At 43.3% G+C, this 17,210-nt stretch overlaps 1 protein-coding gene across 1 annotated transcript in view; it reads left to right on the forward strand.

Annotated features, from left to right (window-relative positions):
- The window catches only part of LOC148523695 (aminopeptidase Ey-like), a 72,789-nt gene that overhangs the window by 26,701 nt on the left and 28,878 nt on the right, over positions 1 to 17,210 (forward strand). Inside the window, exons 10-12 of the mRNA XM_088473020.1 lie at positions 1,454 to 1,611; positions 3,546 to 3,631; positions 8,745 to 8,878. Of these exons, the coding sequence (XP_088329146.1) occupies positions 1,454 to 1,611; positions 3,546 to 3,631; positions 8,745 to 8,878 (378 nt within the window). The remainder of the gene's footprint in view (positions 1 to 1,453; positions 1,612 to 3,545; positions 3,632 to 8,744; positions 8,879 to 17,210) is intronic.

Genomic DNA, 17,210 nt, shown 5'->3' on the forward strand with positions numbered 1-17,210 from the left:
ACAGCTGCGGTAAGTTAGGGCAGATAGGGAAAAGTATCTATTTTCTGAAAAGCTGTCATCGCAAAAATTACAGCATTGTGGAATAGATACAGTCAGGTGCATAAATATTGGGACATTGACAGAACTTTCATATTTTGGCCTCTATTCACCACCACAATGGCTTTGAAATGAAACAAACAAGATGTGCTTTACCTGCAGACTTTCAGATTTAATTTGAGGGTAATTACATCCAAATCAGGTGAACGGTGTAGGAATTACAACGGTTTCTATATGTGCCTCCCACTTTTTAAGGGGCCAAATATGAAAATTCTGTCAATGTCCCAATATTTATGCACCTGACTGTACTTATGGAGAGGAGGAATGATGAATTCCTCTGGTAATTAGGTAGAACTCCATGCGAGTTCTAAACCTAATTACCTCCATCGAGTTTTTAGTTATGATGAATAGGCCCCTAAATTACTTTGGCTGCAGTAATGTCATTACAAGACCCAATTACTGAAACACAAACACCTCCTTACTTTAGCTAGTACAAATATATAATAAAAAATGACAGTTCACAGCAAATTCTTCCAATATAATTTTTCTGTCCTTTCCGTACTCCGGCCCTGATTCAGAACCGGACGCTCTGACAGAGCACTCGCTCTGAATCAGGGCCGTCCTTCTTAATTTTTAGAGCGGCCTCCTGGCCGCTCGTATAGCTGTGGGTGACCACCCACAGCTATCGCGAGCGGCCAGGAAGATGGTCGCGATAGTCAAGATCATCGCGACCATCGGACTTGCGACAAGACCCTTGTGGTAGGGTCTCATTGCCACAAGCCCTGGAGTGCTTTTGGCACTGACATCACTTGGGAACGCCTCTGTCTGGGCAGCCACGCCCTGTCACGCCCACCAAAGGGGGCGTGCTGTCACTCACCATCGACAACACGCGCCCTTTGGTCCGAGACCCGGAGCGACGGCTTGCCCGTCGCTATCCGGGTCTTGCGCATGACGGAGCCGGCTCCGTCGTGCGCATGCGCACTGGGCCAACATCGACCCGCTTGCGAGCACTCAGCGCTCGCGAGCGGGTCTGAATCAGGCCCTCTATTTCTTAGATATTGCACATATTAAAAGTTACATGTAAACAAGAGGGAGCAATAAAGATTTAATAAAGTGCAAATTTACAAAATTAATCTAATACAGAAAAGTGCAGAGGAGATGACCTGACCATATGTCCTCTGCTTAGTTGCTGTAATGTTTCTAGCACATCCTAGTGTTACTGAGTGTTTGGAATATGCATAGAGTCAGTAAGCAGTCATTTGAAAGCTTTAGACTGAGGGCTTATTGTATTCAGTTTGCCTACTACAAGCATTGCAATGACATGTTATGGAATTTTTTAAGTACGCTCAAAATGGTTACTTTGTTTATTATAAAATTTATATTTAAGTTAACACATCCTCTTTGCTTTTCGTTCTAGGCCGTTGACCAAAGTTCATTGGGACTAAAATACAGTGTGGAAGAAATCATGAACACATGGGTCTTGCAAATGGGGTTTCCAGTGGTGACTATTGATACAAGTGTTGGAAGAGTAGAGCAACAACACTTTCTTTTAGATCCGGAAGCAACAATAAAAAAGTATGATGATGATAATTAATTGAAATAAAATAACTACATGTGAAATATTATTTAATTGTAGTATAGAAAATGCTCTTTAGAAAACTTTAGGCCTGATTCAGAGTTGTAAGCTGATGCTCCCGCAGCTGTTATTTCCATAAATGAAGATGTGCAAAAATCTGCTAATGCAACAGCGGCCGGGACTAGTACTGAGACGCCCACCTGAGCCATTGCAGCTGTCTGCAACTGCGTACACATGTGCAGGGGCGTAGGAACCAGGGGTGTGTAGGAACCGGGGGTGGGGGCAATTGCCCCACCATGATTTCCGTTGAGTGATTTTGAATTTGCCAACTGTTGTTGTTTCTGTTTACAAAAAATTAAGATATCTTCATGTTTGTTTAGCATACATTTACCCCACTTATTTTGCTTCCACAATTTGCAATAAGTATAAGCAGACCGCAGAGCTACACTTCCCATTGACTTTTCTTGTAAGTTGTAGGACAATGGAGCAGAGGGCCTGATTCAGAGCCGAACGCTCTGACCAGAGCGCCCGCTCTGAATCAGGGCCCTCCTCCATGAAAATGGAGCGGCCTCCTGGCCGCTCGCATAGCTGTGGGTGACCACCCACAGCATATGCGAGCGTCCATGATGATGGTCGCGATGGTCTTGACCATCGCGACCATCGGGCTTGCGACGGAGACCCTGCGGTAGGGTCTCGCTGCCGCAAGCCCTGGAGTGATTTTGGCTCTATCAGAGCCAAAATCACTCCCACTGACATCACTAGTGATGTCAGTGGGGCCGGCTTCAGACGGTGAGTGTTCCCATGGGAACGCCTCCGCCTGGCAGGCACGCCCCCGGCACGCTCACCAAAGGGGGCGTGCTGTCAATCAACATCGACAGCACGCCCCCTTTGGTGCGAGACCCGGAGCGATGGAGAGCCTGCCGCTCGTCAGGTCATGCGCATGCGCAGTGAGGGTACATCGTCTCGCTTGCGAGCGTCCTGCGCTCACGAGCGGGTCTGAATGACCCCCAGAGAGAGCAAATGATTGCGGCCTGCGGACGGTTTAAACCGTTAGGAATAATCTCATTGTTGAATTTATACATCTTTCTAACAGTTATTGTAATAATTGTTAGTTAATATTAATAATATATATATATATATATTTAATAATGTATAAATAAGTTTTTATAATAAAATAAACAATGAAACTGGGGTTAGCTAACCCCAGAAACACTGACAAAAATTAACATAGGATTGGGAGTCTTTGTATAGCTACAGTCACTTTTACAATTGTCATAAAACGAGATACCCCCCCATGAACATTTTTGTTCCTACGCCCCTGCACATAAGTAGCATCAGACGCAGAGCAGGCAAACATCGACTTCTTGAGTGAATCTATGGTCACTCAGCATGGCCACCGTAACTGAGCCAAGGGAGCCATGTTAGCTGCGTATGTGATCGCAAACGCAGGATGTGATGCCCCTGAAACATTCAAAACATGCCTGCGTGTGTAGCTTACATTTCCCGTTGCCTCCCCCAAACGTTCCCTGACTGTCAATCACACTGTGAGTAAAGACTTGCAGCGTGTGACTACTGTAATGTACCTTGACGCATGCACAGTAGCAATAAATTGCTCCATTTGCAAAAACATCAGCATAGCGTACAATCCATCACATGTAACTGTGTGGTGACTGTGTGTATTTATTATTAAATAGACATGAAGAAGAGAACTACAGTATGCTTAGCACATGTTACATACACCAAGAAGAATTTAATAATAAAGATAATGGATTCTGGTCTTGCACAGAAAGTTTTAGGTAAAATCAGCATCAGACAGATTGTATATGATTGGTGTTATGCTATATCCAGTGTGGTAATGTTATTTTATTTACAAGCCAGTAAATTGTTGTTCTGTCCCCTTCATGTATGATATATTCTGCTAAACTAATTTCAGCTATACATGGATTATACCCATCACATACATTAACAACAATAATGGTTCTTCCGAACAAGGAAACTTCTGGCTTAAAAACTTAAGTGGTACGTAGTATATTCTTTATGCATTGAAGATGTAAATGTCATTTATCTGTGGTTTATCTTAGCAGTGTAGTTTAATGTGTTCACTGTTTGCTCTGAGACCCACATAATCCTCAATTATTTGGTGGTGGTGGTGGTGGTGGTTGGGGGCCCAACATGTTAAAAAGATATGTTACCCCCCTTTTGGGGGTAAAAAAATGTTAACATGTTTTTCGCTGAAATCAACTCTTTTGATGCAACTAAACTAAATTAATTAAATCCAACTGTATAAAACACATATACATCATAAAGACATGACGGCATTTTTATAACACTAAGGGCCTGATTCAGACCCACTCGCGAGCGGCTGTCCGCTCGCAAGTGGGTCGATGTTATGGACTGAGCATGCGCACGACGGAGGGAGCTCCGTCGTGCGCAGGCGCCAGACGCGACGAGCGAAGGAAAGTCCTTCGCTCGTTGTGTCCGATCAAAGGGGGCGTGCTGTCAATGTTGATTGACAGCACGCCCCCTTTGGTGGGCGTGCCGGGGGCGTGCCTCCCTGACGGGGGCGTTCCCACGGGAACGCCTCCCGTCAGAAGCCGGCCCACTGACATCACTAGTGATGTCAGTGGGAGTGATTTTGGCTCTGATAGAGCCAAAATCACTCCGGAGCTTGCGGTTGAAAACCTCAACCGCAGGCTCCAGCTCGCAAATTCGATGGTCGCGATGGTCTCGACCATCGCGACCATCACAATGCACGCTCGTATAGCCTGTGGGTGGTGACCCACAGCTATACGAGCGTCCAGGAGGACGCTCCATGAAAATGGAGCCCGGCCCTCATTCAGAGCGTGCGCTCTGCTCAGAGCGTACGGCTCTGAATGAGGGCCTATCTTCCTTTTAAAAATATAAATATCAGGAAATTGTCGGTTTCGACCGACAGATCGGCTAATCGAAGGAATGCGTATGTGGATGTTTTCTAACTGTTTTATCAGTGAAACACTGAAATGATCGTTCATACACACTATACAATAAATCAGGCCGATCACCCGATTATTGGCAAATCGGCCCAATAATTGTCTAGTGTGTAGCTAGCTTTAGGCAGTGCAAGTGCCATGGTAAAACTTGCCAATGCAGATTTGACAAGTGTTGGTAAATTACAGCAGAAATAATATTTGTGATATTTAGACAGGTTAGGAGGATTGGTAACCGGTGACTCTCTACAAGTCCCAACAGTTCCTTAAAAGCTGACAGGGCATGCTGGGACTTGCAGTTGTACAATGGCTGGAGATTGGCAGATCAGTGTTTCCCAACTCCAGTCCTCAGGGACTACTAACAGTGCATGTTTTACAGATCGCCTCAGTATCACAAGTGAAATTATCAGCACCACATGTGGATCTTTTAAAATGTGATTCATGGATAAAGCCTATAGCAAAACCTATGTAGAGAGAGTTAGGGGACCTGATTTTATACTAATTACAGAAAGTCTTATACCCCTATTACAGAAAAGTCTCGGGTCTGACCAGGGATTTTGAACACGGGTCCAACTTGGATCGGACCCGGCTTCACCCCCTGTTTCCATTGCACTTTGTTCCAGGTTATTCCTGGGTTGGCCGTGTTCACACTGCACCCGTGTGCAGGAACTCTACAGCCGGCACTTGGAGATGACATCATCTTCAAGCGCCGGAAAATCCGGATATCCCCATGCTGTAAACGTCCGACCCGGGTTACCCATTTAAACTGCCCCTTAGCCCGGGTCCTACCCGTGTCCAACCCTGCTTGCTTCCCGGGTTGGATTGCCGGGTCACTGGTTCCGGGTTATTTTTTGGGAGCCGTTTCCATTGAGGTCCGATGGTTTTTCACCAAGTGGAAAATGGGTATTATAAATGCCTTTGTTATTTTTTTGTTGTTAACAGGAATCATATCTCTACTGTCTATGTAGGGCATATATGAGCGGCAGCAGTATGGTGCATCATCAATTTGCATTATACACCCATCATCACTGCACCTTGCACCTTCACCTGACGGCTCACTCTGTTTCTGCAGCCGTAGAATAATCTGTTGTGTTATATTGCAGATAGGAGGTTTTCACTACCCCCCTAGCCACACACAGGATAGATCAATTGCACTGACTGTAGCTGCAACATGCTGTATAACAGCTGCAACATATTCTGTTACTATGGACACACATAGGAATAGCTAATCTGAGTGCTTGACACTGAGGGCCTGATTCAGAGTTTGGAATATAGAGAGACATCTCTCTCAACTGATCATCTTGGTGAAACCATGCTGCACTGCAGGTGCGGCAGATTTAAAATGTGCAGAGAGATTTCGATTTGGGAGGGTGGTGTCCAAACTGACATCTAAATTGTAGAGTAATAATAAAGCTGTGCAGTATTTGTGGGCTACATGTAAAAGCACCCAGTATTTACCCTACATGCAAAAAAAATATTATGTATTTACACCCCTTGCATTGTAACATGGTTTGTCCAGGTTCACAGTTAAGTGCTATCTCTCTCTCTATTCCCAACTCTGAATCAGGCCCTGAGATCAGTGCCTTGCACTGACCCTGTAGCCGCATATTCGCGTACAAGGAAGGCGGCCTACACTGTCTCTCCAGCCACACACAGAGTTGGCGCTTCATACTGTCTGCACCTTTGTATCGATTTAATATCTTTCATGGTGATGCCATTAGAAAGACCTATTAAGGTCACTGAAATAATCATCTCTATCTTGCTGATGTTGTGCTATAAAATATACATTAATGATGCAACAACTTGATTTAGAGATGTACTGTATGTTCATCCGATGATGAACATACATCTCCGTTGTTTAGTGGTCTGCGTCTGCGCAGGATCTGTTTTGCGCATGTGCAGAATGGGTCCTGCGATTACGCTCGCAGACCCCCCAAGCTGGAGCATGATTGACATGCTGCAGCGTTTGGGGAGGGGCGCGGGGGTTCTCGAGAATGGGGGCATTGCCAGTGGCGTAGGAATAGTCCCCACAGACCCTGCGGTGGCTTGGGAGCTTTGACGCTCCCTTCCACCTATAGCGAGCAGCAGCCAATGGGGAGGTTATGTATAATGGAGCAGAGCAGCAGAGGGCATTTTGCTTGCTGTAGCTGTCAGCGCACACTAATTGAACAGCAGCTGCCGGGAGCCGGTACCAGTACACCACTCTAGAGTCTCCTCCTCTCCTGCACTTTGTGCACGTGACACGCATGGAGAGTGGGAGAGAGGACCCAGCCGAGCACACAGGAAGAAGACACTGACAGTGAGGTGTACGCTGCTAAATAAAAGATGAGGTGCGCAGAGGTATATGGAGGCGATTAGTGATAATAGGGGCGATTTAGTGATGGGGATGTATGCAGGGCTCTGTAATGGCTGGGGTGAGATTGGGAGGCCATGGGGAGGAGGACGACACACACTTTTTTGGCAGGAGGGCGCAAAATTTGTAGTTATGCCACTGGACATTGCCACCATTTTCCGGTAGGAACGAGGCCGGGGTCTGGGTTGGCGGATGCAGATTTCTGGCCACTGAAGTGACCAGCACTGGGTCAGGCTGCAGGAAGCTTCAGCTCCCGCAGCCTGACCAAAGGAGCAAGATGGACAGAATTACAAAGCTGCTTGTGTGCGGCTCTGCAATTCCGTCAATCTCTGAATCGGGCCCTTAGTCTAGAAGAGCTTTGAAAACTGCAAAAGTGAATCATTAATCATGAAAGCAGTAATGATTTCTGACTCATACATTTATATTAGTAGATGTGACCTTTAATACTATTGGGTTATAATTTCAACATCCACATTATATCTTCACATATCAACTGTCTCTCTGCACAGGGTTATTAAAAAAATAAATAGACAGTTTTAACAATTTAGAAAGTAATGACTATGGGGCCTATTCATTAAACCTAAAAATTCGATGGAGATAATTAGGTTTAGAACTCGCATGGAGTTCTACCTAATTATAGGTGGAATTCATCATTCCACCTCTCCATAAGTATCTATTCCGAAAAGCTGTCATTTTTGCGATGACAGCTTTTTGGGAAATAGATACTTTTCCCTGCCTACACTACCTTATCGCATCTGGAAACAGTGCTGCGCATGTGCTGTTACATCTGTAAAACCAGCGCATGCGCAGCACTGCCTACAGATGCGGTAAGTTTGTGTACCCCCCGACCCTCCCCACCCCCCTCCCCCCTCTGCTCACCTTCCCCCCCCCCGACTTACCTGTCCGCGCAGCAGCCTCCGGCTCCGTCCAGCTGGACTGTCATGTGGTTTCCCAGCAGATCACATGACAGATTAGAAAAAAAAAACTTTTTTTTTTTTTTTTCTAAACTTTCTTGTGCTCTGCTGGGGAGCACACATGTCCGACCAGCCTCCGGAGCCTGAGGAGGGAGCAGAGCGCCGGAGGGACTCGTCGGGGGACCTGCACACGTGGATACAGGTAAGTCGATTCTGCTATTCGCCACCTCACAGTGGCGAATAGTAACTGCATCAAATTCCGAAAATTCATAATTTTCGGAATTTGATGAATACCACAATTTCCACATCCCCATACTAATGTATGAGGAGTGTGGAAATTAACGCAGGGGAACTTATCAAGGAGATATCTGTGATATCTCCTGTGCTAAGTCTGTTCATGAATACCAAAATAACGTTATTTAAGGAAAATGTCCTTAAAAACGTTATTTTAGTGTTGATGAATAGGCCCCGATATAAGATAACGACATGCACCATACACAGTTTCATAGAAAAACTGTGCGAGTTTTAACTACGGAAGGCCATGGTGATGTAAGCAACCTGGACTGTGTCACGTGACCAGTCAGACAAGACTGGGCTCCCTCATGTGTAGGGCATGAGAACCTCTTACTTCTAATCCCATAGCCCAGATCTTTAGTCCCTACTACTGTAATGATTACAGAGTAATATATGCCATTAACCTTTGATAAACCAATCAATATAAAAACACACATAATACAAACCAGTAAATTAATATGCTCTATTTTAAAGATTCCTTGATCTCCGCAGTAGCTTTTTTTATGGGTGTGGTGTCAGTCTAATAAATTGACATAGTGCTATCATCTCTGTAATTTGTTTAACGTTTCTAATAATAACTCATTTTAATCTCTCTTCCATTTCAGACATAAATGATATATTAAAAACAGATGGAAAGAGCTGGTTCCTGGCAAACACCAATGTGACAGGATACTACAGGGTTAACTATGATGAAGGAAATTGGGACAGGTTAATAGCGCAGCTGAACAATGATGTTTCAGTGAGTACAAGATATCATGTTCTCTGTACAGGCACTAATGTGTTCTAATATATTGGAAAACCACATTAATCATAATGTAAGCAGACCCTTTTAAATACCGATTGCAAAATACTCGCTATAAGAGAGCGCTCTAAATAAAGAAATAATTAGAAACAGTTCTATATAAAAAAAACTATTATGCGACCCTGTAAGAAGATTTAAATTAATAAAGTTAGTTTTATAAAATCATGTTTAACTTAGACCTTAAATAAGAACAATGAAATACAATAAAACCAGGGAGACAATCTGAGAGTATAACATGGATAAACATTATAAAAGGGATAAACAAGCTGCAATAACCACAGTTGCTGACAAAAACATTTAAATACCACAAATCTAGAACTTTAGAGTTCCTGTAGTTCACTGCACAAATGATTCCTCCCAAGGTACTATACAAATAGCTGTTACTTACAGCATGCCGGGACACATTGGGAACTTAAAGTGTCTCTGGAAAAAATAATGAAGGTCACCTCATGTGGGCAGAATCAAATCAAATGTAGGCAGTGCCAACACAAAAGTAGGCAGGATTAAAAGAAACTTTCGCTAGCAGCATAAAATAAATCACATTGCTTCTGCTAACCTGGACCCAAGTTACCACCACACAATACACAGAGCATACAAATGACTGCCATACAATACAGAAAGCATCCTAGTGACTGCCACACAATATACAGAGTATCCAAATGACAGCCACACAATAAAGAGCATCCCAGTGATTACCTCAACATACACAGAGCATTCAAGTGACTGCCACACAATACACAGAACGTACTGCCATACAATACACAGAGCATTCAAATGAAAGCCATGTTTTACAAAGATTATTCCAATAACTGCAGCACAATACATAGATCATCCCAGTGACCACCAGACAATACACAGAGCATGCCAGGATCTGACATACACTACACAACACAATACAGAGAGCATCCCAGTAGCTGGCACACAATACAAGAGCATCCCAGTGACTGCCACACAATGCATATAGCATCCCAGGGACTGCCATAGAAAACACAGAGCACCTAAATGTTTGCAAGACAATACAAAGAGCATACCAGTGACTGACACACAATACACAGAGCATCCCAGTGACTGCCACATAATACATAGAGCATTCCCAGGACTGCAGCACAATACAAAGAACAACCCTGTGACTGTCTTGGTAATATATATATATAAATTAGAAAAAGAGAGAGGGGACTAGTGGACTAGTGCCTGATAGTGTGGTATTGTCAGATAATACAATGAACAATTTTGTAGAGGGGAGTACCCGTACCATAAGTACACTTGTATATTAAGTGTAACAGTAAATTCGTCTTTAGACAGGGATCCCTCATGTTCCACCTTTCTAATAGATCTCTTCCCCCGACTCCAGTATGCCACCAATTTGGATATCCTATATGAGTTCTCTGCAACAGGGACCTACCCAAAAGAGGTTACCCAGTTGTGGTGGGTAGGCCCATAACCTTGGCCAAGATTATGCCAAAAACCTCTATTCAGTGCAAAAATGTATTTATTTATATACAATCAGTTAATTTGGAGTTGAGCACCTGTATTTCTTTTTGTGTATACATAAATTGTCTCCATAGGTAGCACCTCCAATTATATATATATATAACACCCTCTAAGGGATGGTATTTGTAAATACACCCCTCTCAGTGTTAAAGCTTGCTTCCTGTTGTAGAAATTACATGCCTGAGACCCTGGGATCAGTTTTCAGGTAAAGGAGGGGCTGGAGAGATAGACACGCAGGGGTGGGAAGACTGGGTGTGTAGCTGGCAGAGCAGAGGGAGGAGGGGGGAGAGAACAAAGGGATTGAGAAGAAGAATTTGGGAGAGATCAGACATCTTTGGGAAGCTTCAAAGCTGGAGGCAGAAATGTAGCCCTCGTGCTCCCCTGGCAGGGGGAGATTGGCGGGGCCGTGGTGACTGCCATGATGCCCATCTAAAGCCAAAGGAGAAATAGGTCTGGAGTGAGACCACTGAGGTAAAGTCTGTGAGAGACCACAGAGAAAGAGCTGGAAGGTTGCAGTGTGAGCCGCCCAGTGAAATGTTCAGCACCCATGAGAGGGGTAAGAGACATAAGTATATGTGTTGAAGAGATGGGGAAGAGGAATTCCCAGGAGCTTTTACTGTTAAGGTACCAGAGGAGTCCCTTATGCATAAAAGCCCCCCAGCAGCCATTAAAGGGGGGGGGGTCACTGTGGTAGCAGTGTGGCTATAGGAGCCATTCCTGTAGGATAGGGATGGGCTGCTGCTGAGTTTGATAGCTCCAATAGAAAAGTCTGTATATTGCTGTCCCATGTGAAAGAGAAGGGGAGCAGAGAGAGGCAGACTGTGTATGAGACACTCTGTATATTGTCTTAGAAGAGACAAAGGAGAGGCAGAGTGTGAGATGTGTGTGAAGCTGTGGAAGTACAGGCACCAGCCAGCACAGGGCCAGGTGGACCTGCGCGTATGAAGTGGAGATCTACAGGCACCAGCCAGCATAGGGCCAGGTGGACCTGCATATATGAAGTGGAGAACTACAGGCACCAGCCAGCAAAGGGCTAGGTGGACCTGCATGTATGAAGTGGAGAACTACAGGCACCAGCCAGCAAAGGGCTAGGTGGACCTGCACGTATGTAGTGGAGAAGTACAGGCACCAGCCAGCGAAGGGCTAGGTGGACCTGCACATATGAAGTGGAGAACTACAGGCACCAGCCAGCAAAGGGCCAGGTGGACCTGTCTGGGTAAAATGCAAAGCATTCATTGTGACTGTGCTGGTGAAGAAGAGTGTGACTGTTATAAAGCCTGCATGGGCAGGGACCCCCTTCTCAGGTATTGCCCACACCCTGGAGAGCTAGCCTGAGGCAATAGGAGGTGTATCACTCCAAATGCACCTATGTACCACACCGCACACTGAAGGGGGGTTACATATATATATATATATATATATATATATATATGAGGCCCATTTCCTTGTCAGTGCATTGCTTTGCACACCTGGAAAGCCTGAGACACTTTCCACTCAGACTAGCACCCCAACTACATTGGTTTAGAGCATGGAGTCTGGCATTGTAATATGCACACCAGTCAGAGGCACAATATAGGTAAGTCCTGCAAATATTTAGACTGTGTAGTGCAGCTTTGGTTCATTTTTGGGGTGTAGGTCCCCCTGGATTGCTTTGGTTATCTGCCTCAGTGCACCGCATTATAACACATTTTTCCGTCAACACATTTTAACGCTTCACTGTCTGTTTTTTATATATGTATTTCACTTTTTTATTTGTATTCTTTATATGCAGCTGCGGCTGCTCTTAACTATTTCTTTTACAATTCACTTTTCTTATTAGAGCAGTGTCCTAGGGTGGCTTAGCTGGGCTAGTTTGAGGGTGTCCTGCGCTCTGGATTTGAACCCTAGTATGTTAGGGACCTACCCGACAGAGGTTACCCGGATGTGGTGGCAGGCCCATAACCTTGGCCAAGATTATGCCAAAAACCTCTATTCAGTGCAAAAATGTATTTATTTATATACAATCAGTTAATTTGGAGTTGAGCACCTGTATTTCTTTTTGTGTATATATCATTTGTGTACACAGGTAGCACCTCCAATTATATATATATATGTTCAGGGTGTGCAGTCTGAGGCCCATTTCCTTAGAAAGTAAAAGAAGAAAGAGTTGTACCGCCGTGATGGGATCCCCTGTACTAAATGTGTGCTAAGAAGCAGTGAGCAAATAGGTAAAGAGGGGTTGGTTTCACGGCATGTAGAAATCGGAAAAAAGATAAATATCACTTCTGCTGTCCATGGAGAGTAGCTCTCTGCAGCTTGTGCGTCGGCATCAGACCAGAGACAGGATTCGGCTCAAGGGTGCTGTAGCCGCGTCTCAAGTGTAACGGTGTATTCTATTCAAACTATCGTACCATTAACTTATACATAAGACAACACATATTTTATATATTCATTGTGGGAGCAGCACCCATGGTCAGCATACAAGACCGCCAACGTACGTTTCACTATTCAGTTTTTTTCAAGGCACAAGCTGCAGACCGGACAGGAGACAGTCATCAACTAAAAAATAATGCTTGTTTAATATATGGACAGTTTAAGTTGCCAAATACACTGCCAATTTCCTGATATATACACTGACTAGTGACACTATACTGCAGCCTCCCAGCGTGTAGGACGAATGAGCCGTATATTCACTACATGCCCAGCAATTAAAAACTACCGTACTAAATGATACAGTGTGAGGTTTCTAATGCCCATACATTTTTGGCATCTGGAAACGAATACTGGCTAAAAACACTATACCACAGTGTCCATATGTGTAGTGACTGAGATGTTTAACTATTCACTACATGCTCAGTAATTACAGCTTCTAAATGGAATAGCGTGCGCTTACAGTATCTTTAGGCTTCCAGTATCTATAGCTATTATATCGGGTGACCAGCAGAGCTCAATGTTTGTGTAAGGGAAGATAAGTCCTTATCTCCTAAAGTTAAATGTTGAATCTATGGGGCATATGTATCAAAGCTTGATGTGAGATAAAATTCTGAAATATATATCACCAACCAATCAGCTCAAAACTAACGTTTCTTAAACACAGCCTGCAAAATGTAAGTTAGAAGCTGATTGGTTGGTGATATATATCTCACAATTTTATCTCACATCAAGCTTTGATACATATGCCCCTATGGGGCCTATTCATTAAACATTAAAATTCTCTGGAGATAATTAGCTTTAGAACTCTCATGGAGTTCTAGCTAATTATAGGTGGAATTCATCATTCCACCTCTCCATAAGTATCTATTCCGAAAAACTGTCATTTTTGCGATGACAGCTTTCGGGAAATAGATACTTTTCCCTGCCTACACTACCTTATCGCATCTGGAAACAGTGCTGCGCATGCGCTGTTACATCTGTAAAACCAGCGCATGCGCAGCACTGCCTACAGATGCGTTAAGTTTCGTACCCCCCCCCGACTTACCTGTCCGCGCAGCAGCCTCCGGCTCCGTCCTGCTGGTCTGTCATGTGGTTTCCCAGCAGACCGCATGACAGATTAGAAAAAAAGAATAATTTTTTTTTTCTTTTTCTAAACTTTCTTGTGCTCTGCTGGGGAGCACACATGACAGACCAGCCTCCGGAGCCTGAGGACGGAGCAGAGCGCCGGAGGGACTCGTCGGGGGACCTGCACACGCTGATACAGGTAAGTGGATTCTGCTATTCGCCACCTCACAGTGGCGAATAGTAACTGCATCAAATTCCGAAAATTGATAATTTTCAGAATTTGATGAATACCACAATTTCCACATCCCCATACTAATGTATGGGGAGTGTGGAAATTAACGCAGGGGAACTTAGCAAGGAGATATCTGTGATATCTCCTGTGTTAAGTCTGTTCATGAATACCAAAATAACGTTATTTAAGGAAAATGTCCTTAAAAACGTTATTTTAGTGTTGATGAATAGGCCACTATGTCAGATATGTGACAGTATTGTGTTAAAACTTGAGTCAAAAGAGACTGATCACCGGAGTGTCAGTGGATAATAATAATGGTGGAATTACTGTCATTTAACACTGTAAGGGACAAAATACATTGGCCAGTACAATTTATCCCTAAGCTGAATACTGAAGATAATTATAGTGCATAAAAGCAGCTGGATAGATGTGCTTAACTATGAAGAATGTATTTGTAATCCAACATATAGCATAAGGATATCAATTAAGGCATAAGAGAGGTTATATATCCTCATGTAAAGATAGTGGGCTGACTACACAATAATAAGTAAAGAGCGAGTTACAATTGTTGCATAGGCCGGGATGTACTAAGGTTGCAGTGACCATTCCGCCAGTCACCGCAACCTTACTAATCGCATATGTACTAACATATGCGATTAGTATCGCAAAGGACAACTCTTGTGATAAGAGCTGAATTTTGCGAAGCAGCCAACGCCGGGTGACGGGGTCTCCGTGGGACCCGCCCCCTCCGAGCCTCAGGAGCTTCCTGCTGGTCACATATGCAGGAAGCTCCGAGCTCCTCCTCCCTGCACCCGGAAGAAGATTAGGAGGAGGCGGAGGACCCAGGAGGAGGGCGGGCCGGCGACTATGGACAGCAGGTGAGTGGGGGCCAGCGCTGGGCGACGGTGGGGCGGCGGCGAATTTTCGGGAGCCGGGTGCGGTAAGAAGCCCATAGGCTTCTATAGGGTAACACCAGGTTTTTCTGGCGTTATCCTCTGCATTGATAAAAGTGCGGCCGGGCCTTAGTACATATGGAAATGCGGTAAAACCCCCGAAAAGGGGTACACTAACTTAACGCATCTGTAGGCAGTGCTGCGCATGGGCTGGTTTTACAGATGTAACAGCGCATGCGCAGCACTGTTTCCAGATGCGATAAGGTAGTGTACGCAGGGAAAAGTATCTATTTCCCGAAAAGCTGTCATCGCAAAAATGACAGCTTTTCGGAATAGATACTTATGGAGAGGTGGAATGATGAATTCCACCTATAATTAGGTAGAACCCCATGCGAGTTCTAAACCTAATTATCTCCATCGAATTTTTAAGTTTAATGAATAGGCCCCTAAGTGAGAACTACTGTATGTATCTCACTTGTAATTGATGACATAATTAGATGGGTTTATAAGGAAGTAAATATAACCAATACAGGGTACTGAATATTCTGTCTGGAACCAACTACTTGGATTTTAACATCACAGTCAAATTAGTAAGAGATTGTGTGATCATTAGGAATTTGACCTAAATAACTACTGTTCAGATCATTTACACTACCTATCAACGTAACATACACTCCAGCATACAAAGGAACATCATGGAAAAAATTGTTCAGTGTGAATGTAATACCAGTATTCCTATTGTGATATATTAATTATCATCAGATATTGACTGGAAGAATTGAGGTAATATTCTCCATCTTTTTTGAATAATAATACCAATTGTTGCATTATTCAGCTATAATTTTAATTTATATTAAAAGGGACATATTTAACATTGAAACGCATATATCTACTACATACGGTTCAATAATTATTGACACAAAATACAATATAAATACTTTATTTATGGGACAAGTAGCATCCAAAGTATCAGCGTAATTTTATTATTACACGTTTTCTTACTTTATTTTTTCACCATTTCTCAATTTATCTATTTTTTATCTTTTAATATTTCACTTAACAAGGTTTTTACCTTACATATAATAAAAGTTCCATTTTAATTAAGATTAGTATCTTTTTGTGCGCCACCATAGGATGCTCTTCTTTACTCCTTTGGAATTTGTTTATAAAATGCCTGGTATTGTCCTTGGCAGCACCCCCACCAATAATATCTATTTTCTTTTCGTGAAATATATGGAATGGGGTTTACTCAGTACAGACATTGCTAGTGCAGTGATTTCTTCTTTCTTTCCTCCATTTCTCCCTCCTTCCCTGATTTTGATAATATAGGAATTCCTAACTGGAGGACGTGATTATTCCTATATAACTTGATATATAACAGCCTGTGAGCAAACTACAATTTTGCTAAGATATTTTCACTAACCTTGGGAACTTGTCTCTACAGCCTGTATAATCAGCATGTGGAGATAATATTTGACAGCCAGTACTTATAAAAGTGTTGACTAATCACCACATGATTCTGCATTTTGCACAAATTTTCTTTGTATTTGCCATTTTAGGCTATATTTAATGATCTTCTGAGTAAAGAGGTATATACTATACAGGCTAGAGTTATCTGGCCCCCTTTTTCTTATATTATATTTTTGAGATGAATAAAAGTTACGTTTTAAATTTACCATACATTTGTCTATACAACGTCTTGAAGTCTATGCCCCCACACAGGGTTTTTTCTTTCTTGCTGCTCCCATAGACTCTTCTCTTAGACTCCAATTGGGAGTATACATTTGCCATGTGTTTACACTACTGTTGACCCTGAGGAGCACCACCAACACAGACCATTGGCACATAGGGAGCTTGTTCTCCCCATACGTGATTCTATATTGTTGGTTATTTCATCATTTTTTCAGATGATTTACCTATTATTATTATTATTATCACTTATTTATGTGGTGCCACAAGTGTTTTGCAGCACCTTACAAAGTACATAAACAAATAAGTAACTAGCGACTTACAATACAATAAAATACAAAGCAGGACACGGACATGGATAATAAACATTATTATATTAGCGACCTTTACACCCACATAAGCAGCCAAGTGTTAGTTGCCCTAGTGGGGAGTAAGAGATAAATTAAATTAGGGAGTAGGGAGAACAACAAGAGGGTAGAGGGCCTTG

The sequence above is a fragment of the Taudactylus pleione genome, unplaced genomic scaffold (assembly GCF_031769625.1).
Source record: "Taudactylus pleione unplaced genomic scaffold, aTauple2 ptg000129l, whole genome shotgun sequence".
Lineage (NCBI taxonomy): Eukaryota > Metazoa > Chordata > Amphibia > Anura > Myobatrachidae > Taudactylus > Taudactylus pleione.